Below are 24513 nucleotides of genomic sequence, written 5' to 3' on the forward strand. Positions count from 1 at the left end.
TAGCTGGTCATGGTGGAGGGCGCCTGTAGTCCCAGCTTCTCGGGAGGCTGAGGCAGGAGAATGGTGTGAACCCGGAAAGTGGAGCTTGCAGTGAGCCGAGATCGTGCCACTGCACTCCAGCCTGGGCGACAGAGCAAGACTCCATCTCAAAAAAAAAAAAAAAAAAGAAAAAATTATTGTGGTGGGCCGAGGGTGGTGGCTCCCAGCACTTTGGGAGGCTGAGGCGGGCAGATCACAAGGTCAAGAGATTGAGACCATCCTGGCCAACATGGTGAAACCGTCTCTACTAGAAATACAAAAATTAGCCAGGCGTGGTGGTGGGCGCCTGTGGTCCCAGCTACTGGGGAGGCTGAGGCAGGAGAATCGCTTGAACCTGGAAGGCAGAGGTTGCAGTGAGCCAAGATTGCACCACTGCACTCCAGCTTGGTGAAAAAGTGAGATTAGTCTCAAAAAAAAAAAAAAATTATTGTGGTGGTGGGCATCTATAGTCCCAGCTACTTGAGAGACTGAGGAGGGAAGATCACTTGAGCCCAGGAGTTAGAGGCTGCAGTGACCAATGATCGTGCCACTGCACTCCAGCTTGAGTGAGGGTGGGTCCCTGTCTTCAAAAAAAAAAAAAAAGGATTTGGACACAGACATGCATGCAAGGAAGGCCAAGGATGCCAGCCACCACCAGGAGCTGGGAGAGGCCCGGGGCAGATTCCCCTCAGCCTTGGAGGGACCTAGCCCTGGCCACACCTTCATCTCAGACTTGTGGTCCAGAGAACTGAATGAGAACAAATGTGCCTGAAGCCCGTCAGTCCACAGGACTTGGTCCTGGAAGCCCCCACTCAAGAAGGCTCCAGGGAACGCTGGCACGTTCAGCCAGGATGCCTGCATGACACTGGAGACCTCTGCCCTGGGTCGGGAGGAGAACGGCTCCAATCCAGGGACTGTCACGTGGGAGGGGATGGAGCGTGCCCCCCACCCAGGGGTAGGGGAAACCACCTGAGATGTATGCACATTTTATTTATTGTTTTGAGACAAGGTCTCGCTGTGTCGCCCAGGCTGGAGTGCAGCGGTGCAATCTCGGCTCACTGCAGCCTCGTCCTCCCAGGCTCAAGTGATCCTCGGCTGGGACTACAGGCGTGCACCACCACACCTGGCTAATCTTTGTATTTTTTGTAGACACAAGGTCTCACCATGTTGCCAGGATGGTCTCAAACTCCTGGGCTCAAGCGATCTACCTCCCTCGGCCTCACAAAGTGTGCACGTTTGTAATATCCTGATTTCATGTTTGGAGAATCAGCAACCAACCAGCCAACCATGTTGCTTTTATAAGACAGACCCAAGAAAGCAAAGCTCGGCCGTCATCTTGGCTCTGGTACTACCCAGAGGCGCTGCGATTCTTAGCTCGGGGCGTGGAGGCGTGCTGTGGTGGAGTCTATTTGCCATTTTTGTTTGTCAGCAGGGGGCATGGGTTCTCAAAGGTTGCAAAATGGTGCTGCAGGTCAGGAAGGTTATTTTGGGTGCCTGTGGGGGAGGGGAAACGAGGTCCCATGGCTGTTTTGCAGAACCTCGTCTATAGAGGGTAGAGGTTGCCGCAGGGGCCTGTGGGCCTTACTCGGTGAGAAGGTAGGTCTAGCCGGCTCCATCCAGTATTTGAGACATTTGAAACGTGCCAGCATTTAAAAACCAAGATCACACACACCCGTCCGGATTTGGAGTTTCTCTTGCAAACTTGCCAGTCGGGGCCATCCGAGCCTGCACTGACCCCTGGTGAAGCTGTGCAGGGGCTGCCCCTCTCCCTTTTGCCACAGTCCTCTCCACTCCCTTTTGCCTCTCCCTGGCCTGCCGCACTCACTGATAGGAAATCCTGACCCCAGACTCGGAGCAGGTTTCCTGTGGTTTGGTTTTTGCTTCCATGAAAAAGCCAAAGGTCTTGGCCAGAGAGCCAGCTGTTCCTACCTCTACCCCACGCTTCCAAGGCAACCTTTTCCGCTTATCTTAGGCCGAGAGACAGACCTTCAAGAACTTACGTGGATTCTGATTCTCTCACGAAGCCCCGATGGAACCGTGTGCTGTTGAGACATCAATGGGCAAAACTCTACGTGTCCCTGCTGGGCTGTCCAGCCAGTCTGGACTCTTGTAAATTTGAGATTTAATTAAAGGAAACAAACCAAATAGAACTACGGAACAATTTTTTTTTTTTTTTTTTTGAGATGGAGTCTCGTTCTGTCGCCCAGGCTGGAGTGCAGTGGCGCAATCTCGGCTCACTGCAAGCTCCACCTCCCGGGTTCATGCCATTCTCCTGCCTCAGCCTCCCAAGTAGCTGGGACTATGGGTGCCCGCCACCACGCCTAATTTTTTTGTATTTTTAGTAGAAACAGGGTTTCACCGTGTTTGCCAGGATGGTCTCAATCTCCTGACCTCGTGATCCACCCGCCTCGGCCTCCCAAAGTGCTGGCATTACAGGTGTGAAGTGAGCCACTGTGCCCGGCTGGAACAATTTAAATAAAAGCACACACCAGCCTGGGCACAGTGGCTCATACCAGTAAACCTAGGGCTTTGAGAGGCCGAGGCAGGAGGATCACTTGAGACAAGGAGTTCGAGACCAGCCTGGGCAACATAACAAGACCCTATCTCTAAAAAAAATATAAGACTGAGTGTGGTGGCTCATGCCTGTAATCCCAGCACTTTGGGAGGCTGAGGCAGGTGGATCACCTGAGGTCAGGAGTTCAAGACCAGCCTGGCCAACATGATGAAACCCCGTCTCTACTAAAAAGTACAAAAATTAGCCAGGCATGGTGGCAGGTGCCTGTAATCCCACCTACTTGGGAGGCTGAGGCAGGAGAATCACTTGAACGTGGGAGGCGGAGGTTGCAGTGAGCTGAGATCGTGCCATTGCATTCCAGCCTGGGCAACAGAGTGAGACTTGGTCTCAGAAACAGAATTAAAAAAATGAAAATTATAGCCAGTCAGGGTGGCATGCACCTGTGGTCCCAGCTATGTGGGAGGATGGCTTAGACCCAGGAGGTTGAGGCTGCAGTGAGCCGAGATCACACCACTGCACTCCAGCCTGGGTGATGGAGCAAGATTCCGTCTCAAAAACAAACAAAACAAAAAAGCACACACATGCACATGTGGGCTCAGAGGGGAAGCTCCTGTGTATCCTGAGATTGTCTGGCGTGTGCTGGTGCATCAGGCCGCCCAGGCATCATCCTTGATGCCCGCAGCCACGGATCCGGAAGCTGTGGGTGATTCCCAGCTGACCATGGCAGAGTCCCCCACCCTTGGCCAGGGTATGGGCGGTGGGCACCATTTCCCATGGCCTTTTCTGCACAGGAGGCTCTGGCAACCCTGTCGTGCTTATCTTCTGGGCCCTGTGGAGCCTCAGAGTCGAGAGCTGGAAAGGCTCCTGGCCCCGGAGGGGTCCCCAGACCTCAGAGCACTGCCATTCTTGGTCTAGGGGCCCTTCCTGCTGACGTGTGCTGCTGTCAGGCCTTTCCTCACGTGGTGGCATCAAGTGTGCAGTGGGAAGGCTGGCTGGTTTTCTTTTTTTTGAGACAGGGTGTCGCTCTGTAACCCAGGCTGGACTGCAGTGGTGCGATCTTGGCTCACCACTGCCTTGGAGTCCTGGGTTCCAGCGATTCTCCTGTCTCAGGCTCCTGAGTAGCTGGGATTACAGGTGTGTGCCACCACGCCTGGCTAATTTTAAAATGATTATTTTTTGTTTTGTTTTTTTTGTTTTTTTTGAGACGGAGTCTCGCTCTGCCGCCCAGGCTGGAGTGCAGTGGCCGGATCTCAGCTCACTGCAAGCTCCGCCTCCCGGGTTCTCGCCATTCTCCTGCCTCAGCCTCCCGAGTAGCTGGGACTACAGGCGCCGCCACCTCGCCCGGCTAGTTTTTTGTATTTTTTAGTAGAGACGGGGTTTCACCATGTCAGCCAGGATGGTCTCGATCTCCTGACCTCGTGATTCGCCCGTCTCGGCCTCCCAAAGTGCTGGGATTACAGGCTTGAGCCACCGCGCCCGGCCTTAAAATGATTATTTTTTTTGTAGAGATGGGGGTCTTGCTATGTTGCCCAAGCTGGTCTTGAACTCCTAGTGTCAAGTGATTCTCCTGCCTTAGCCTCTCAAAGTGCTGGAATTTATAGGCATAAGCCATCACGTCTGGCTTGTTTTTGTTTTTTAGTCACTGTGTTGCAACCCAGCTTCAAAAAACTAAGGGAGGCTGGCCACAGTGGCTCATGCCTCTAATCCCAGCACTTTGGAAGGCCGAGGCAGGTGTGGATTGCTTGAGCCCAGTTCAAAACCAGCCTGAGCAACACGGCAAAACCCCGTATCTATCAAAAAAAGAGACAAAAATTAGCCGGGCATGGTGGCGCGTGCTTGTAGTCCCAGCTACTTGGAAGGCTGAGGTGGGAGGATCACTTGAGCCCAGGAGATGGAGGTTGCAGTGAGCCGTGATTATGCCACTGCACTCCAGCCTGGGTGACGGGAAGACGCTGTCTTTTTTTTTTTTTTTGAGACGGAGTCTCGCTCTGTCGCCCAGGCTGGAGTGCAGTGGCCGGATCTCAGCTCACTGCAAGCTCCGCCTCCCAGGTTTACGCCATTCTCCTGCCTCAGCCTCCCGAGTAGCTGGGACTGCAGGCGCCCGCCACCTCGCCCAGCTAATTTTTTGTATTTTTTAGTAGAGACGGGGTTTCACCGTGTTAGCCAGCATGGTCTCGATCTCCTGACCTCGTGATCCGCCCGTCTCGGCCTCCCAAAGTGCTGGGATTACAGGCTTGAGCCACCGCGCCCGGCCTACCCTGTCTTAAAAGAAAAAAAAAAAAAAAGGCTGGGCGCGGTGGCTCACGCCTGTAATCCCAGCACTTTGGGAGGCCGAGGTGGATGGATCACCTGAGGTCAGGAGTTCAAGACCAGCCTGGCCAACATGGTGAAACCCTGTCTCAACTAAAAATACAAAAAAATGAGCTGAGCGTGGTCGCAGGTGCCTGTAATCCCAGGTACTTCAGGAGGCTGAGGCAGGAGAATCACTTGAACCTGGGAGGCAGACGCTGCAGTGAGCCGAGATGGTGCCATTGCACTCCAGCCTGGGTGACAAGATGGAAACTCTGTCTTAAAAAAAAAAAAAAAAAAAAAAAACACACTAAGGGGAAACAACGCCCACAGGCTGCGGAGGGCAGGTCGGCCTTGCAACATCCTCCTGAGCTGGGGCCTCTGGCAGGCACAGGAACCTGAGTGTGCAGCATGTAGGAGGCCCAGGGACAGCGAGTGCCAAGGGGGGAAGGAGGCAAGTTCACATACAGCCACCTTGGGATCCAGTGCTTTGATGCCTGCAGAGAAGTCCCACCCAGAGACACCACCCACCTGCCCTCAATGGGGCAGTGTCAGCCGCGTCTGAGCCCCCGACGCACAATGGCCAGCCGGGAGGGCCCAGGCTGTGGGGTTGCTTTTTAACGTTCTTATTTATTTAAATATGAAAAAACATTTAATCTCTTCCCAGTTCATCTGAAAGGAGGTCCGTCCCCTGGGTAAACAGAGGAAAGCAGTTCTGAGGGTTGGGGGGAGCATGGCTGCTTTCCCCAGCGTGGCCCCCGTGTTCCCCACCCTCTTTGTGCCCCGGATCTGCGATCCTGAGTCCAGAAGAGCTCAGCAGGAAGCAGGGACTGAGAAGCTGTTGGGAGCCAGGAGGGCCCCGGGGCCTCTGTTCTCTGCCCCAGGGCTTCAGCCACCCTGCAAGTCCCTCCGGACAAGGCAACGTCAGCCCAGGCAGAAAACTTAAGAGTCCCTCCTAGAAAACCAGTGATGTGCTGGCCTTTTCAGGGCCACAGGCCCCTTCAGCTTCACCAGAGATGAGAAGGTGCCGCCCGCAACAGGGCTGCTGGTCACAGCTCAGTGCGTGATGCCTTGGCCACAATCACCAGCTTGGACAGCTCGGCCTTGAAAGCCCCGGGCCTGTGAGCCACTACAAGAAAGAAACACATGGTTGCGCCCTGAACGTTGAAAATTCTCAGAAGTCCTGAGGATTTGGGGTGGGGTCCACGGTGGGGGCTGAGCAGGGAAGGGGAGCAGTCTCCAAAGCAGACTCCCATGTGAAAAGGCCCCAGGCTCTGAAAGTCTTACAGGTGATAAGACAGGAAAATGGTGGTGTGGAGGGTGAGGTCGGTGGGGCTAACAGAGGTGGCAGGCAGCGGGAAGCCACTGAAAGACCTGAAGTGGGAAGAACCCTGGTCATTTGTGCCATGTTGTTGAGAAGAGATGCAGAAAGGGGCCAGAAGCAGCCCAGGAAGGAGATGATCCCGGCCTGAACAGGATGCAGGGTGGGTCAGGCTGCAAGACCTCCTGCTCAGTGGGTGAACCTGTCTGAGGCCCACATGACACTTCTCCAGCAGGGTCAGAACTCTGGCTTCCACTGCTACACCCAAGTCTCCTGGCCCTACCTGCTCTGTCCACTCCCTCGCCTCCCACCCTTGCCCCAGCTCGGCACCTCCGATTCCTCTTTCTGCTTAGCACTGGCCCCATGCAGCTGAACATGGCTTGAGGACACTGGTGCTGCTCAGGCAACCAAAGGAGGACCCTGATGTTTCCCAGTGACCCCTGCAGCTTCCCCTCGGCATGCCACGGTCCCAACTTCAAAGCCCTGATGGCTTCTACTTTATTTCATTTATTTATTTTATTTATTTTTTTGAAATGAGAGTCTTTCTCTGTTGCCCAAGCTGGAGTGCAGTGGTACGGTCTCGACTCACTGCAACCTCCGGCTCCTGAGTTCAAGCGATTCTCCTGTCTCCACCTTCTGACTAGCTGGGATTACAAGCATGTGCCAACATACCCGGCTAATTTTGGTATTTTTAGTAGAGACGGGATTTCACCACCTTGGCTAGGCTGGTCTGGAACTCCTGGCCTCCCAAAGTGCTGGGATTACAGGTGTTAGCCACCACGCCCAGCCCTGTTTATTGTTTTTGAGACAGAGTCTTACTCTGATGCCCAGGCTGGAGTCCAGTGGTGCGAACATAGCTCAATGCAGCCTCAACCTCCTGGGCTCAAGTGATCCTCCTCAAACTCCTGACCTCAAGTGATCTGCCCACCTCTGTCTCCCAGAGTGCTGGGATGACAGGCGTGAGCCACCACGCCCAGCCTAATTTTTAAAAAATTTTTTGTAGAGACAGGGTCTTGCTACGTTGCCCAAGCTGGTCTTGACCTCCTGGGCTCAAATGATCCCCCACCTTAGCCTCCTGAGCAGCTGGGATAACAGGCATGAGCCACCGCGCCCAGCTAAGATAAAGTTCTAGTGGCACACAGCCATACCCGTTCATGGACATACTGTCTGCATCAGCTTTGTGCCACAATGGCGCAGCTCAGACAGAACGTACAGTGCCACAAAGCTGAAGATATTGATGAGGTGGCCTTTACAGAACCCGTTTGTGGATGCCTGGTCTACAGTCTCCAGGGACCCCTATGGCCGACCCCCCTCTCCAAACCGCCCCGATTGCCCGCCCTTGGATGGGGGTGTCGTCACCTCTACTCCATCCCCATCTTTCCATACCTGCTGTTTTGGTCACTTCAAATTCCTCCGTTTTCAGGGGGACATCGCTTTCCCTTTCAAATGCAGCTTTAGACTGAAAGAGAACGAGCGGAAACTTTACCAGGGCCATTTCAACGCTCATCATTAGAACGATTCAGTTTGCTTTCCAAAGAAGCACAGACTAAAGCTTTGTGCTTTTACTAAAGAGGGAGAGGAGACTTTTTTTTTTTTTTTTTTTTTTTTTGAGATGGAGTCTCGCTCTGTCGCCCAGGCTGCAGTGCAGTGGCGCGATCTCGGCTCACTGCAAGCTCCGCCTCCGGGGTTCACGCCATTCTCCTGCCTCAGCCTCCCGAGTAGCTGGGACTACAGGCGCCCACAACCGCGCCCGGCTAATTTTTTGTATTTTTAGTAGAGACGGGGTTTCACCGTGGTCTCGATCTCCTGACCTTGTGATCCGCCCGCCTCGGCCTCCCAAAGTGCTGGGATTACAGGCGTGAGCCACCGCGCCCGGCCAACTTTTTTGTTTTTGAGCCAGGGCCTCACTCTACTGTCCAGGCTGGAATGCAGCAGTGCAATCATAGCTCACTGCAGCCTCAAAGTCCTGGACTCAAGTGATCCTCCTGCCTTGGCCTCCTGAGTAGCTGGGACTACTGGTGCACAGTAACACATCTGGCTATTTTTTTAACTTTTGGTAGATATAGGGTCTTGCTATGTTGCCTAGGCTGGTATCAAATTCCTGGCCTCAAGCAATCCTCCTGCCTCAGCCTCCCAAAGTGTTGGGATTACTGGCGTTGAGCCACCGCACCTGGCCTGGAGAAGTCTTTTCTGGCATATACAAGAGAAGCCAGCAGCAGCAGGTTACCAACCTCCCCGTGTCCCGGCGCCTCCTGGTCTGGGGGCGTCTGTGTGCCAGGTTCCTCCAAATTACATACCCTACCTCTGCAGGATTCGCTGTCCCCTCTCCTCCCTATCCCCACGGAGCCCTCTCGTGGCGGGACATCTCACAGCTGCCCCAGTGCACAGAAACCACACTCAGAGCCTGCCCCACCCCAAGATACTCACGTAGGCCATGGCGTACTCGATTTCGGCGCCTCGCACCTCTGCCTTGAACTGTGTGAAGTACAGATAGGACTTCCCCTGGGGCCTGCAGAGGAAGGGGGGCGAGGGGGTCAGGCCGGGCCTGCTGGGTCTGGGTCTGTGAGCCCTGGAAGTAGCCCCACCAGGGACCTGGGCTGGGGTCAGCAAGTCTCGTGCCTGCTTCTCAACATGGACACCATTCCCAAACACTGCTGACTGGGAAGGATGGATAGGGCCCTCTCAACATCAGAGCCTCTTTCCTTTGTGTCAGAATGTTTTGGGGTTTTTTTTGGAGACGGAGTCTCACTCTGTTGCCCAGGCTGGATTGCAAGGGCACAGTCTCACTCACTGTGGCCTCTGCCTCCTGGGTTTAAGTGATTCTCCGGCTTCAGCCTCCCTTGTAGCTGGGATTACAGGCACCTGCGACCACATCCGACTAATTTTGGTATTTTTAGTAGAAACGGGATTCCACCATGTTGGTCAGGCTGGCCTGAACCCCTGACCTCAAGTGATCTGCCCGCCTGAGCCTCCCAGAGGGCTGGGATTAGAGGCGTGAGCCACCGTGCCTGGCCCCTTTGTGCCAGAATGTTCTTCCAGCTCATTCACAGACATGCGTCTCTCCTCTGTGGGCTGGGAGCTGCTCTGGGACAGGACCCCATGTCCATTCACTGCACATGGCTTCTCGGGTGCCGACAGCAATCCAGGTACTACGATGGGGGCTAGGGCTGGACAACGAGAGGACAGTAAAGGCTTCCCAGAGGGCGCTGACTAGGAAGCACAGGAGTTAACTAGGAAGTGGGGAGGAGCATCTGCCCAGGTCTCTAGGAGGCTACTAACGGGGGCTTCTAAGGAACTGGAGTGGCAGAAGGTGCCGGAAGGTGACAGCAGGGGATGATGGCATCTCTGGTGTGAAGACAGTGTGATGGGGATGGAGGAGCAGCAGGACGGCCATTTCTGTGGAAGCCCTGGCTGCGGTTCTACGTGCATGGGTGGGGTGAGGGTATCCAGGGAGCCCCTAGATTCTTCTTTAAGCCCTAGCACTGCCAACAGGCCTGGTCAGGGAGGGTCCAGTCACTGTCTGAGATGGGGAGGCCTGGGGTGGCAGGTCTCCGGGGCTGAGCATGCCCCTGGGGAGCTTTTGTGGGGGTTGGACAGGAGGATTCAGGCTCAAGGTGAGCCCAGCCACCATCCCAGCTGCTCCAGGCCTGCACCTGCCCAGATGCTTTCTGGGGAGCCGGCACTCAGGGCTCAGGGGTCCGTGCGGGGCAGTGGCCTGCACAGACAATGGTGACCGTGGGCTTCCCCGTGACTACAGGGCGACCTCTGCAGGGTCTCTCTGGGGTGATGGGACCTGTCTCCTGTCAATGACCCTGCTGATGCCTCCTGGGCTGGCCTTGGCCTGCCTGTGACGCAGCCAGTCCCATGGAGTGGGTGAGAATCTCCCCAGAAATGACTGGGTGAACACCTGCTGTTTGTAAAGCACCCTTCAGGGGATGGCGGGACAACGCCCACACGAGGCAGCAAATCACACCCTGTCCTTCAATTAAACGTCGCCATTCCCTGATCTCCATCTCTCATTTGTCAACGTGCTTTAACCTGACCACAGCGGTGGAACTACAGCTTGGACTTCTCCCTCCAAAGTGTCTGCACAAAATAAATGCTCAAGAAATACCCACCATTTGGGCTGAGACATTCTGGGCCAAGGATCAGGGAAGAAGGGACAAGATTCCTGAAGCCCCTGACCTCCTCCCCACTAGGGGCCCGACGGCTTCCTTCCCTTCATGTCCTTTCCCAGATCAAGCTGGGATTTAGGCAGTGGAGTTACGAGAATGAGTGGGACAAGTGGAGCTGGATAAGCCCATAAACCGTGAGCCTGACTGAGGATAGCAGCAGAGGCCGAACCAGGCAGTGCCTGGGGAGACTTGGGGAGGGGCTGCGGACCCAGACGCGTGTGTGTTTGGGCAGATGGAAGAGGCACAGCTTTTGTGTGATTCCCAGATGTCTGCACCCCAAGAAGGCTATGAGCCATCAGGCTGGTCCTTCAGAGAACATGCTGGTAAAGACACGCCTGAGGGGAAACAGGAGGTCATGCTGGGGTCCTTGCAGGCGCCAGCTGGGGCCCCTTCTGGCGGGACACACTCCCTGGGAGATGGCATCATCCAAACCTCCACGGCCATTACCCCACAGACTCCCACACCTGTCACTGGCTTAGCTCGTCCCCAGTCCAGACCTGCACCAGCTCCGCCAGTTCCACCAGGACTCTTCCCAGCATCTCCCTCCTCCTCCCACCCCAGCTGGCTGATTCCACAGCCTCCAATCTGTGCCCTCCCCACCCACCCTGTCCTCATTCTACAGCTTCCAATCTACCCTCCCTACCCAGCCTATCCTCATTCTACACAGCCTCCAATCCCCTCTCTACCCACCCCATCCTCCTTCCACACAGCCTCCAATCCCCTCTCCACCCACCCCATCCTCATTCCACACAGCCTCCAATCCCCTCTCCATCCACCCCATCCTTATTCCACACAGCCTCCAATCCCCTCCCCACCCACCCCATCCTCATTCCACACAGCCTCCAATCCCCTCTCCACCCAGCCCATCCTCATTCCACACACCCTCCAATCCCCTCTCCACCCAGCCCATCCTCATTCCACACAGCCTCCAATCCCATCTCCACCCACCCCATCCTCATTCCACACACCCTCCAATCCCGTCTCCACCCACCCCATCCTCATTCCACACAGCCTCCAATCCCATCTCCACCCACCCCATCCTCATTCCACACACCCTCCAATCCCCTCTCCACCCACCCCATCCTCATTCTACACACCCTCCAATCCCATCTCCACCCACCCCATCCTCGTTCTACACACCCTCCAATCCCCTCTCCACCCACCCCATCCTCGTTCCACACAGCCTCCAATCCCGTCTCCACCCACCCCATCCTCATTCTACACACCCTCCAATCCCCTCTCCACCCACCCCATCCTCATTCTACACACCTTCCAATCCCGTCTCCACCCACCCCATCCTCATTCCACACAGCCTCCAATCCCCTCTCCACCCACCCCATCCTCATTCTACACAGCCTCCAATCCCCTCTCCACCCACCCCATCCTCATTCCACACAGCCTCCAAACCCCTCTCCACCCACCCCATCCTCATTCCACACACCCTCCAATCCCCTCTCCACCCACCCCATCCTCATTCTGCACAGGCTTCAATCTGGGCACACCCCCTACCCCCGACTCCGTCCTTGTCGGTGCCTGGAGGGGCTCCCTGCCTCAGTCTGCCTCCTTCAGTCAGAGGGATATGAGCTCCACAGGTTCCTGCAGGGAGCCCTATGGAATGGGACTCAGCCAGGAAAAGAAACGAGGCTGACACACGCCTCAGCACGGATAAGCCTTGAGGATGTCACGCTCAGTGAGAGAAACCAGACACCAAAGGCCACACAGGGAGGGTCTGACCCCATTTCTATGCAATGTCCAGGACAGGCCCATCCATAGAGACAGGAGGGAGATGCGTGGCTGCCATGTGCTGGGAAGGGGAATGACTCTGATGGGAACAGTTTATTTTCAGGGGATGAAAATGTTCTGGATGCAGAGGTCTGGCTGCACACCTCTGAGAAAGTACTACATGCAGCTGAATTGTGAGCTTAAAATGCTGTGTTTTATGGAATTTTATCTCAATTTTTAAACATTGCCAAAAAGGGCCAGGCATGGTGGCACACGCCTATAATCCCAGCTACTCAGGAGGCTGAGGGAGGAGAATCGCTTGAACCCAGGAGGCGGATGTTGCAGTGAGCCAAGATCGCACCACTGCACTCCAGCCTGGGCAACAGATGGAGACTCCATCCCCCCCCGCAAAAAAAAAAAAAAAAAAGAAAGAAAGAAAACTTGCCAAAAAGCCCTTTGGTGAGTTCGTGTCACCCTCAGGGGAGGGTGGAGCCCCTCGGGGCCTTCCTGGGCCCTGGTCGATGCTCCGTACCCTCTGAGCTGCTTCTCCTTTTCCTGGGACGTTGCCCTACACAGGCTCCCCTAGTCTCCCCCAGACCTTCTCAGCCTCTGCATCAGTGCACTTCCTTGGGAAGCAGTCGCGCCCCAGCCACCCCCAACCTGCACGTGCATGAGTCCCCCTGCTGGCCTATCTTCCCCTCCAGGGGTGCCGCCCCCATCTGTCTGGCCGTCCTTGTCCTCTCTCGTTCCCTGCCTTCCGAAGCAGCTCCCGGGGCCAGCGGGCAGGCCAACGGCAGCCGGAAATGCCATCCCCACCCCGAGCCTCACCTCCAGATGGTGCAGGTGAAGTGCTGGTGGTCTTCGCTGGTCCCCAGACTCATCTGCCATTGCTGGGGAGAGAACACAGCGTGGGTCAGCGCCGGACACACAGGTGCTCTCGCAGAGTTCCAGGTGTGCCTCTGATTCTACAGTCAGGCCACCTCTTCTGTACCTCCCAATTCAGGGGCTTGCCACTATATCCCCTGCCCCGCCCTCCTGGTGGCCTGGGGTTTGCTGTCCATCTGTGATCAGGGAGCCTGCCTGCGCCACATCCTTCCCATAAAAGTGGTGCCTCAAATGAGAACCACCCCAAGGTGGCTCCCAAGGATGGGGAGATAAGAACAACGTTTTTTTGTTTCTGAGACGGAGTCTCCCTCTGTGGCTTGGGCTGGGGTGCAGTGGCAGGATCTCGCCTCACTGCAACCTCCACCTCCTGGGCTCAAGCAATCTTCCCACCTCAGTTTCCCAAGTAGCTGGGACCACATCCAGCTAATTTCTGTGTTTTGCAGAATCACTGTCTTGCCAATATTGCCCAGACTAGTCTCAACCTCCTGGCCTCAAGCAATCCTCCTACCTTGGCCTCCCAAAGTGGTGAGATTACAGATGTAAGTCACCACGCCAGGCCTAAGAACAACTCTTAAACATATAAAAGTATGTCCAACATCGTTTATGAAAAAAAAAAAAACGAAACGCAAGCTGAACTACAGTGATACCTTTTTCTCCTAGGTCAGAAGGGCAGAAGGCCCACTGTCTGCTAACACACCATATGGGTGTGAAAACCAAGGCTATCCCGAGTTGTCGGTGGAGCTGCAACAGGTACAAACAAAAGGGAAAATGCAGGCCGGGCGTGGTGGCTCACGCCTGTAATCCCAGCACTTTGGGAGGCCAAGGCGGGATGATCACTTGAACCCAGGAGTTCAAGACCAGCCTGGACAACATAGTGAGATCCCCCATCTCTAAAATGACTAGCATCTTGCAGGATGTGACCACTGGGGAACCTGGTTAAAGGGTACTTGGATCTCTCTGTAGGATTTCTTTTTTTTTTTTTTTTTTTTTTGAGACGGAGTCTCGCTGTGTCGCCCAGGCTGGAGTGCAGTGGCGCGATCTCGGCTCACTGCAAGCTCCACCTCCCGGGTTCACGCCATTCTCCCGCCTCAGCCTCCGAGTAGCTGGGACTACAGGCACACACCACCACGCCCGGCTAATTTTTTGTATTTTTAGTAGAGACGGGGTTTCACCGTGTTAGCCAGGATGGTCTCGATCTCCTGACCTCGTGATCCGCCTGTCTCGGCCTCCCAAAGTGCTGGGATTACAGGCTTGAGCCACCGCGCCCGGCCGAGACAGGGTTTCACCGTGTTGGCCAGGCTGGTCTCGAGCTCCTGACTTCAGGTGGTTCGCCAGCCTTGGCCTCCCAAAGTGCTGGGATTATAGGCATGAGCCACTGTGCCCGGCCCAAATCATTCTTACTGGCTCTTCTGCCACCAGCTGGAGAAAACAGCAAGCAAGGAAATGGGGACCTTGGTCTTCGAACCACAAGTAACTGAATTCTGTCAACTAAGAGCTTGAAGGAGAGGATTCTTCTCCCAGACCAGAGACTTTTTTTTTTTGAGACAGGGTCTTGCTCTGTTGCCCAGTAGCACAATCACGGATCACTACAGCCCCGACCTCCCGGGCTCAAGTGATCCTCCTACCTCAGTCTCCCAAGTAGCTGGAACCATAGATGCACGCCACCACATTCAGCTAATTTTAAAATTTTCTGTTAATTTCATGCTCTCAGAGACGGGGCATGAGCCACCATGCCTTGCCTGTGATACCTTTATTTATTATTTACTTTTTGAGAGAGTCTCACTCTGTTGCCCAGGCTGGAATGCAGTGGCACAATCTTGGCTCACTGTAACCTCTGCCTGCTGGGTTCAAGTGATTCTCCTGCCTCAGCCTCCTGAGTGGCTGGGACTACAGGCGTGTGCCACCATACCCAGTTAATTTTTGTATTTTTTGTAGAGATGGGGTTTTGCCATGTTGGCCAGGCTGGTCTCAAATTCTGACCTCAGGTGATCTGCCCACCTCAGCCTCCCAAAATGCTGGGATTACAGGCATGAGGTATCATGCCCGGCCTGTGATACCTCGAGTTTGGTTTTATGAAGCACACAGCTGAGCTGACCCAGACTTCTGACCTACAAAGCTATGAGATAATAAATGGGTGCTCTGTTTTAAGCCCCTAAGCTGTGATAACTTGTTACACTACACATAAAATACAACACCCCAACAGATGCTCATGGGGATGGCAGACTCCCATTTTCCATCCCTCCTTTTGTCCAGACATTTGCTTGCTCTGTGAAATAATGACAGCAGAATCTGTCATCACTGTTTAATGCCAATACTCTCCCTTTTTATTGGTTTAGGAAGAATCATTCAATGAGTGTAAGGTGATGTATGTGAGACCCAACCCCGTTGTCTGCTACAGAACATCTCCATACAACAACGGATACTGTCACAGTAAGCTAGAAGGAATTTTGAACAACTCACCTCATTCGTCCCTCCTTGAGAGGCATAAGTGAACATACACGTATATTTGTCCTAGAGAATGAAAGAAAAAGAAAGATCTGATAGAAGGAAATTTTTATTTTGTTTAATAGACGGGGTCTTGCTGTCACCTAAGCTGGAGTGCAGGGGCGTAATCACAGCTCACTGCAGCCTCAAACTCCCAGGTTTGAGCGATCCTCCTGCCTCAGCCTCTCAAGTAACTGAGACAATAGGTGCGCAACCACCACACTCAACTAATTTTCCTTTCTTTTTCTTTTTTCTTTTTTTTGAGGCAGAGTCTTGTTCTGTCACCCAGGCTGAAGTGGGATGATCTCAGTTCACTGCAACCTCTGCCTCCCGGGTTCAAGCGATTCTCCTGCCTCAGCCTCCCATGTAGCTGGGATTTACAGGTGCTTGCCACCACGCTTGGCTAATTTTTCATATTTTTGTAGTGATGGGTTTTGCCATGGGACATGGGGACCCTGGACAAGTGAAAACTTTTCTGAGCCTCTATTTTCTCTCTGTTTCTCTTTTTTATCTGAAGCATTTTCTCATCCGTATCTTGGGCGTAACATATAAAGGACTTGGCATCACACCTAGCTTTAAGGAAGTAGTCAGCAAACCGGCCTGGCACGGTGGTTCATACCTGTAATCCCAGCACTTTGGGAGGCCACGGCAGGCAGACGCCTTGAGATCAGGAGTTCAAGACCAGCCTGGCCAACATGGTGGAACTCCATTGCTACTTACACAAAAATTGGCCGGGCACGGTGGATCATGCCTGTAATCCCATCACTTTGGGAGGCCAAATTGGGAGGATCACCTGTGGTCAGGAGTTCGAGACCAGCTAGCTAACATGGTTAAACTCCCTCTCTACTAAAAATACAAAAATTAGCTGGGCATGGTGGTGCATGCCTGTAATCCCAGCTACTCGGGAGGCTGAGGCAGGAGAATCACTTGAACTTAGGAGGCAGAGGCTGCAATGAGCCAAGATCACGCCACTGCACTCCAGCCTGGGCGACAGAGTGAGACTCCATCTCAAAAAACAACAACAACAAGAATTATCCGGGTGTGGTGGCACGCGCCTGTAATCCCAGTTATTGGGGAGGCTGAGGCAGAATTGCTTGAACCCAGAAGCCAGAGGTTGCAGTGAGCCGAGATCCCGCCACTGCACGTAAGTCTGAAAAAATGAAGTAGTCAAAAAACAGTAAGGATATCATTATTACAGGCGGGGAAAGGGAGGCTGAGAGGGGAAGAGACTTTGCTGATAAGCTGATAACCCTTACAGGGCTGAAGACCCGGCCTCACTTCCTCGGTGAGGGGGGATCTTGTGCAACGGAAGGAAGAGGAACTTCCTCCCTCGTCGGAGCTGCAGCGACTGACTTCCTTCAGGCCCAGGAGGGCAGATGCCCCTTAGCCTCCTGCCGCTCCCATCACTGCCCCCTCCCCACCTCTGCGTCTGGAGGGCAGGGCTGCCTGGACACTCTAGGCAGGTGACAAGTGATCACGCCCCCTCAACGCCGCTGGCGCCCACAAGGCACAGCTCCCCATGAGTTCAGTCCTGCCCCAGTGGTGACCCCGGTCTCAATGTGCCGCGCTCACCAATCAGCCTCCAACCCTAACAAACCGCACCCCTTCCTCAGTACCCACCTCCGCGGTCCGCGCCCCTTCCTCAGGCCACGCCCCCAGTGCTCCGCGCCCCCTCCCCCGGCCTGCCAGCACTCGAAATACCCGGGACGGCGGTGGCACGTACCCCCGGGCCCACGTTATGGGAGAAGGAATGCACGACGCCGCCGGGCCGCACGTCAAACGCCACCGTCGTGGGCTCGGACACCGCCTCCGCCGGGCTCAGCGCCACGGCCCCTAGGAGCAGCGCAGCCCACAAGCTCGCGCCTACGCCGTTCCACCCTCCGCTGGGCGCCGCCATGTTGGACAAGGGTCCTCAGGGCAAGGGCGGGCGGACGGGGCGCGGCGAGGGACACGTGGGGCGTCCGCTGGAGGCCACGTCGGCGTAGGCTGTATCACGTGACCTGGCGCTCCCCGCCCGGGGCCGCCATCTTGGGGGCAGGACTTTGCCGAGGGGCTGCTTCCCCCTAGGGACCCTGCGTAACCGGGCGGTCATTGGAGGGTCCCTCAGGTGGTAATGGAGTTCGTTTCGGGGGCTCAGGATCCCTCACCAGCCGTGTCGCTGACTGCAGCTCTTTCAGTTAGGAAATGTACAGGGAGTGAGGGAAATCGAAGGTCACCATTAAGCGAACTTCTCATAATCGTTGCAGTCAAGATGTGTGTGCATCGATATTCAAAATTAGCGGGGGGAAAGTAGGATGAGAAGCAAGATACTTGCTTTTGTTTCCCTCTTGTTGGCCAGGCTGGAGTGCAGTGGCGCGATCTCGGCTCACTTGTAACCTCCGCCTCCCGGGTTCAAGTGATTCTCCTGCCTCAGCCTCCCGAGAGGCTGGGACTACAGGTGTGCACCACCACGCCCGGCTAATTTTTGTATTTTTGGTAGAGACAGGTTTTCACCATGTTGGCCAGGCTGGTCTCGAGTTCCTGACCTCAAGTGATCCGCCTCCCTTAGCCTCCCAAAGTGCTGGGATTACAGGTGTCAGCCATCAAGCCCGACCAGCCTGTGTATTTGTTTTTTTTTTTTTTTTTTTGAGACGGAGTCTCACGCTGTTGCCCAGGCTGGAGTGCAGTGGCGCGATCTCGGCTCACTGCAAGCTCCGCCTCCCGGGTTCCCGCCATTCTCCTGCCTCAGCCTCCTGAGTAGCTGGGACTACAGGCGCCCGCCACCGCGCCCGGCTAATTTTTTGTATTTTTAGTAGAGACGGGGTTTCACTGTGGTCTCGATCTCCTGACCTTGTGATCCGCCCGCCTCGGCCTCCCAAAGTGCTGGGGTTACAGGCTTGAGCCACCGCGCCCGGCCCTGTGTATTTGTTAATAGGATTATGTGGGTGTTCACTTCCTGGCTTTGATAAACTGGCTTGTCCTAGGGTTACAGACGATGTTCACATTAGGGGCAGTTGGATGAAGCGTGTTAGGAAACCCTACAGTTTCTGCAGGTTTTTTGGGAGGCTAAAATTATTTCAAAATAAAAAGTTAAAAAGAAAATAATCCCTACCTCAAGGAGTTGTTGGGAGGATTAAGTGAGGGAATGAAGTTCCCACACCAGGACGAATCAACTAAGAATTATATATTCTAGCTGTTGCTATCATTAGATCCCAAGTTTTGGGAAGTCATTCTTTGATTACAGACGCCTTAACATTTTAAGAAAACACCAGTGGCCAGGTCTGGAGGGTCAAGAATTAAACTGGTGTTTCCAGTTCTTCCCAACTGGCAAAAAGACAGAATCCAGAGAGAAAACATCAGAGATGACTCCTAAGATGGGTTATAATGCACCCTTCGAGGAAGTAAATCACTCTACTCCATAGCTGAGCCCCAGGGAGGTGAGAAGGATCCCAGTGGAGGCTGACTCCTCTGCCAATGACAGAAGTCCAAGCCAGTTGCCTTTCTGCAGTGGCAGCCTGTTCTAAATTGGGATACCTGCTTGCGTTAGGAAATTTCTTGGCCAGGCGTTACGGGAGTTCATGCCTGTAATTCCAACCCTTTGGGAGGCCAAGGTAGGTGGATTGCTTGACCTCAGGAGTTCTAGACCAGTCTGGGCAACATAGTGAGACCCCATTCCTATATATTTCTCATATATATATATATATATATATTTTAAAGATAGCTAGGCATAGTGGTGGTCGCCTGTAATCCCAGCTACTTGGGAGGTTGGGACAGGAGAATCTCTTCAACCCGGGAGGCAGAGGTTACAGTGAGCTGAGATCATGCCACTACACTCCAGTCTGGGTGACAGAGTAAGACTTCATCTTAATAAATAAACAGAGCCGGGCGCGGTGGCTCACGCCTGTAATCCCAGCACTTTGGGAGGCCGAGGCGGGCGGATCACAAGGTCAGGAGATCGAGACCATGGTGAAACCCCGTCTCTACTAAAAATACAAAAAAATTAGCCGGGCGCGGTTGTGGGCGCCTGTAGTCCCAGCTACTCGGGAGGCTGAGGCAGGAGAATGGCGTGAACCCGGGAGGCGGAGCTTGTAGTGAGCTGAGATCCGGCCACTGCACTCCAGCCTGGGCGGCAGAGCGAGACTCCGTCTCAAAAAAAATAATAAAATAAAATAAACAAACAAATCTCTTCCTTCATGCAGCTGTCTGTTCCAGACCCATGAGACACTGTCTCCATAAACTGGACAAGCACAGTGCAGCCCTGCTCCTTAGGTGAGTGACACAGCACGGTTCCACTGATGGAGTTCCCATTACCTTACCACGGTGTTCGGCTTTCAGCCTGTCACCATGAAGGATTCGATGCATAGCCAAGCTCTGCTGCTAACAAGGAATTTCAGTTGTGAGCTGTTGGGAGTCCGCTGCTGAACCCAGGCAGGTTGTGTGTATGTGTGTGCATGCCTGTGTGTGTTCTTTCCAGAAAGGTTTCAGCCCCAAGTTTCCCCCACCCACCACAAATCATCACACTAAAAGGATTAAAAGAAAAACAAGGCTGGCCCCAGTACTTTGGGAGGCAGATCACTTTGAGCTCAGGATTTTAAAAACTGCCTGGTCAAGCTGGCAAGACACCGTCCCTATAAAAAATACAAAAACATTAGCTGGGCATGATGGCTTGTGCCTGTAGTCCCACTTACTTGGGAGGCTGAGGCCAGAGGATCACTTGAGCCATGGAAGCAGAGGTTGCAGTGAGCCAAGATCACACCACTGCACTCCAGCCTGGGTGACAGAGTGAAACCCTGTGTCAAAAGAAAAAACAAAAAAACAGAAAAAGAAAACAAGGCTGGGCACAGTGGCTCTTGTAATCTCAACACTTCTCAACACTTTGGGAGGCCAAGGTGGGAGGATCACTTGAGCCCAGGAGGTCGAGGTTGCAGTAAGCTGTGATTATACCACTGCATTCCTGCCTGGGTGACAGAGGAGCAAACAGCAAATTATTCCACAGATCCCACTAATCATGACATGAAATCTGTCACCTAAAGGACAAGATTCGATCACACGAATATCAGATTTTTCATTTTTTTTTTTTTTTTTTTTGAGACATGGTCTTGCTCTGTCGCCCAGGCTGGAATCCACCCACCTTGGCATCCAAAAGTGCTGGGATTACAGGTGTGGGCCACCGCGTTCAGCCTTGTATGTTTTTTTAAGCCCACTTTTTTTTTTTTAAGTGGAAATTTCCAAAGGATGGAGCAAGTGGATCAAGCAGGGCAGTCCATCCCTGCTGTTAGAAACGGAGCCCAGATGCCCCACGCATTGCCAACAGGGTCCCCCTGGGTGTCTTGGCTGTTGGGACAATGTGAGGAGGTCCTTGGCTTGTCATGGTTCTCAGGGTGCAGAGTCTCAGGTAGAAAAGGAGGCGTCAGCCAGGTGAGGATCCAGCATGGAGGATGCTGCAATTTGGGCCCGGGGGGTCAGACCAGGCCACACATGACAGCCAGAGCTGAGTCCCTGGAGACCGGTAGACCTTCCTAGACCAGCGAGGACAGGACTACCCTCATCAGGTGGCTGGGGCCATCCTCTTTGGGTCAGTCTGATCAGGGCATGGTGCCCAGGCAGCCCCAGCACCCCCGCAGTGCTTGAAGATGGCAGTACCCTTCTGCTGTGTCTTGTCTGTTGCCCCCTGGAAGCCCCTCCCACTCAGGAGCCCCAGGACTTAGAAGGAACCTCAGGCAGGTGACATGTTTCCATCTGGAATCGTTTAATGTGTCTACTTCTTCCACGCATAATTATAAAAGAATAAGAATCGACAAAAATATTTTCTTTCCATAATATGTAGAGGTGGTTTGTTTCTGTTTTTTTTTTTTTTTTTTTCTTTTCTTTTTACTTTTTTTTTGCCCGCCCCGGCAGAGCTCTTGGCGGGGAGGGAAAGGGAGGAGGAAATATAACCCTGAGGTGGGGATGGTTCAGCTCCCAACCCCGGAACCCCCGGTGTGTACGGGCCAGGCAGACACATGTGGCCGGGCGGCTGGGCTGGGGAGGGGACAGCCGCCACTGACCAGCAGAGCGTAGAAGTTCGGTGCGTTTCAGTGCCTGCCTGAAAGCTTGGGGACAGGAGGGCTGTCCACAGGTGGTGCCCCCTGTGGGCCCTGGCTGCTCCTCATGTGGGGCCCGCATGACTCTCTGCTCGGGCTTGGGAAGAAATGGAGCCTACCAGGTGCTGGGTTGCAACCCCACTGCCTGGTGTGGACCCCGAGTCTCGATTTAGGCACCCCTTGCTTTCTGTCTTCTGTTTTTTATTTATTGTGAGACGGAGTTTCGCTTTTGTTGCCCAGGCTGGAGTGCAATGACGCAATCTTGGCTCACCGCAACCTCAGCCTTCTAGGTTCAAGCGATTCTCCTGCCTCAGCCTCCCGAGTAGCTGGGATTACAGGCGTGAGCCACCACGCCCGGCTAATTTTTTGTATTTTTAGTAGAGACAGGGTTTCCCCATCTTGGTCAGGCTGGTCTTGAACTCCCGACCTCAGGTGATCCGCCCGCCTCAGCCTCCCAAAGTGCTGGGATTACAGACGTGAGCCACCGCGCCCGGCCTGTCTTTTAAATAATTATGAAAAATATCCCCTCAAACAAAACACAAACATGAATTGGGAAGGCTGGCAGGGGGGACAGGCAATTGCATGCTTGGGTGCTGGGGACGGTGGCTGGCCGGGCCAGGGGACCGAGAGGTCACAGGGAGCCCCGGGTGGAGGGCAGCCCGCTCCTCTGAGTCTCTTCTGGCCTCTCCAGTGCCTATCAGCGTGTGACCTCCTCCTCCCAGAAGGCGGGGAGAGGAGGGGCTGGCCCGAGACCACCATCTCTCTATCTCGGCAACCAAGAAGCAGCGGACATAAAACCCAGGAGCATTTTAAAAAGGATAAAAGGCGTCGGGGCGGTGAAGGCAGCGGCTCCTTGGAGCTGGCCAGCACGGGGCGGGACAAGGTGCCTCATTGGGGCCCGCGGGCCACTCAGTCCCTTCTGCCTGGTCCCCGCGGAGGCTGCAGCCACTTGTGCTGTGATGTGGCGGCTCCCGGCGGGCAGGCTCAGAGGTATTCCTGTAGAAAGTGCAGCAACGTGACTTCATAGTGCTCGCCCGACTCGGGGCAGCGAATACTGTGTCTCTCGTTGGGGTAGATCTGTGGGAAGACAGGAGGCAGGGCTGGGGGACGTGGCCGGACCCCTCCTCGTCCTAGGCTCCTCCCTTATTCTGGCTCAGGGGATCCAGGAGTGCCCAGGTGCTCTGAGGCCCACGGATCTGGGTTTGAATCCCACCTCGGCTGTTGACTTGCAGTGTCACTCTGAGCCCCTCTCAAAAATGGGGTGAATCCAGACCTCACAGACTCTTTGGGAAGGTTTGGTAAGACAAAGTTTACAAACACCTTGCAGTATGCGCTTGCACAGAGCAAAGATTTAGCAAGAAACCGTGTGCCTCTTTCCCCCAAACCTGCTGACGGGTGAGCAGCTCATCTCTGTGGGTGAGGTGGCTGAGGCTTCAAACTTCAGGAACATCTGGTGCCCTGGTCTCGCGCCATTTCCACTTTCCAAAAGGCATGTGACTAGCTCTGGGCCTTAGGACAGCTGTCTCTGAGGATTTGTGAAGTGTTTTCTGGGTCCTCTTAGCACCCAAGGGGGGATCAAGCCAAGAGGCAGGCAGGGAGACGGAACTCCCCAGGCTCCTGAGACCTGGCCCAGCCAACACCAGGCCCGGGGGTGGATCCACACAGTGGGTGCAGGTCCTGCCTCTGGCCATGAACGAGGGCTCTGGGGGCACTGATGGACAACCCCTATAGCTCCCCACTGCCCCCTAGGGGTTGGTAGGACCAAGGCATGAAAATAACCCCAGGTTCTCCACAAAGAACTCTGGGACTGGTTGGCAGCAGGGGCAGGTGGCCCATCTATACCACCTCCTGCCAGTGAGATGGGTTTCTGAACCACACCCTCCTCTCTAGGCTCCTGGCCCCCACCCTTGCCCATCACCCTGGGAATGCACCAAGCCACCCACTGGTTTCCCCTCCTCTACTCTTGCCTTCTTTTTTTTTTTTTTTTTTTTTTTTTTTTTTTTTTTGAGACGGAGTCTTGCTCTGTTGCCCAGGCTGGAGTGCAGTGGCCAGATCTCAGCTCACTGCAAGCTCCGCCTCCTGGGTTCATGCCATTCTCCTGCCTCAGCCTTTGGAGTAGCTGGGACTACAGGCGCCCGCCACCTCGCCCGGCTAGTTTTTTGTATTTTTTTAGTAGAGACGGGGTTTCACCATGTTAGCTAGGATGGTCTTGATCTTGTGACCTCGTGATCCGCCCGTCTCGGCCTCCCAAAGTGCTGGGATTACAGGCTTGAGCCACCGCGCCTGGCCTACTCTTGCCTTCTTTAATCCATCCCTGGATGAATCACGAGTTTGATGACACCATCCCCAACCTAGACCTCTGCAAGGACTTGCCAGTCTGACATCAAGAGCAGCTTCCAGGTCCTGCTGCCCCAGGTACCTCAAGGGCCCACTCCTTCCCCAGCCCAGGCACTGGCACTCCCTGGGGCAGACTCTACTGCCCTTGCCACCAGCCATATGCACATGTTGTGCCCATGCCTTTATGCCACTCTGGGTCCCAGCTGCCTGGTTACTTTTTCCTTTTGGCCTAAGAGGGCAGAGAGAGGGGCTGTCTGGCTCCCCAGTGAGCTTCCAAACCAAGCCCAAGGCCCGGCATGTGACAAATGTGATTTGTGCACAAAGAGGGCCTGGGGCCGCCAGCCACCTGGTCCAGATGTTTTGAGGTCTTTGAAACAGAAGGTGAAGTGCACTCTATCTGTCCCACACAATGCCATGTGCCCACCCCACGGCCTGTCTCATCTCACGTTCCACTTCCTGTGGGGAGGCAGTGAGACAGGACCTGGGGCCCACCCTGCGTGCTGAATGCTTTTCTTTTCTTTTTTCTTTTTTTTTTTTTGGAGATGGAATCTCGCTCTGCTGCCCAGGCTGGAGTACAGTGGCGCGATCTCGGCTCACTGCAACCTCTGCCTCCCAGGTTCAAGCGATTCTCCTGTCTCAGCCTCCAGAGTAGCTGGGATTACAGGCGCCCACCACCACACTCGACTAATTTTTGTATTTTTAGTA

At 54.4% G+C, this 24513-nt stretch overlaps 2 protein-coding genes and 1 long non-coding RNA gene across 48 annotated transcripts in view; 1 reads left to right on the forward strand and 2 right to left on the reverse strand.

The window, feature by feature from the left end:
* Positions 1–2870: 2870 nt before the first annotated feature.
* MYDGF (myeloid derived growth factor) lies at positions 2871–17313 on the reverse strand. Of its 2 annotated transcripts, none has more exons than XR_013409591.1 (6): positions 17133–17312; positions 15386–15436; positions 12869–12930; positions 8571–8652; positions 6746–7602; positions 2871–3022 (listed from the first exon to the last, which is right to left on the reverse strand). XR_013409591.1 is itself a non-coding variant. In XM_015122545.3 (6 exons), exons 1-6 carry the CDS (start codon positions 17304–17306, stop codon positions 5872–5874), a joined length of 522 nt encoding a protein of 173 aa, XP_014978031.1. In that variant the 5' UTR covers positions 17307–17313; the 3' UTR covers positions 5433–5871. The 2 variants fall into 2 exon arrangements, 1 of the variants encoding a protein (XP_014978031.1); XM_015122545.3 differs by lacking the exon at positions 2871–3022 and adding an exon at positions 5433–5951 and having other exon boundaries at positions 7530–7602; positions 17133–17313.
* LOC144337035 (uncharacterized) lies at positions 15646–17323 on the forward strand. The gene is made up of 2 exons (XR_013409628.1): positions 15646–15775; positions 16514–17323. It is a non-coding gene; the product is annotated as an uncharacterized LOC144337035 (long non-coding RNA).
* Positions 17324–21116: 3793 nt separating this feature from the next.
* DPP9 (dipeptidyl peptidase 9) overlaps positions 21117–24513 on the reverse strand; it is a 53042-nt gene continuing 49645 nt past the window's right edge. For 40 of the 45 annotated variants that reach the window (XR_013409569.1, XR_013409565.1, XR_013409564.1 and 37 more), the window contains one exon: positions 21117–22548. Coding sequence is in view for 24 of the 45 variants with exons in the window: in XM_077979268.1 (XP_077835394.1) it covers positions 22456–22548 (93 nt within the window). In the remaining 21 variants the exon portion in view is untranslated. The remainder of the gene's footprint in view (positions 22549–24513) is intronic. The other 5 variants (XR_013409570.1, XR_013409557.1, XR_013409563.1 and 2 more) reach the window with 2 other exon arrangements.

This window comes from Macaca mulatta, chromosome 19 (assembly GCF_049350105.2).
Source record: "Macaca mulatta isolate MMU2019108-1 chromosome 19, T2T-MMU8v2.0, whole genome shotgun sequence".
NCBI classification, from domain to species: domain Eukaryota; kingdom Metazoa; phylum Chordata; class Mammalia; order Primates; family Cercopithecidae; genus Macaca; species Macaca mulatta.

What these genes read in the sequence shown, in the direction of transcription:
- MYDGF (XM_015122545.3), bottom strand. Translation starts at nt 17,306, where the DNA reads ATGGCGGCGCCCAGCGGAGGGTGGAACGGCGTAGGCGCGAGCTTGTGG. An exon ending in CCCATAACGTGGGCCCGGGG is followed by an intron (nt 15,437 to 17,132) that starts GTACGTGCCACC and finishes TTCATTCTCTAG; the next exon opens with GACAAATATACGTGTATGTT. An exon ending in CTCAAGGAGGGACGAATGAG is followed by an intron (nt 12,931 to 15,385) that starts GTGAGTTGTTCA and finishes TTCTCTCCCCAG; the next exon opens with CAATGGCAGATGAGTCTGGG.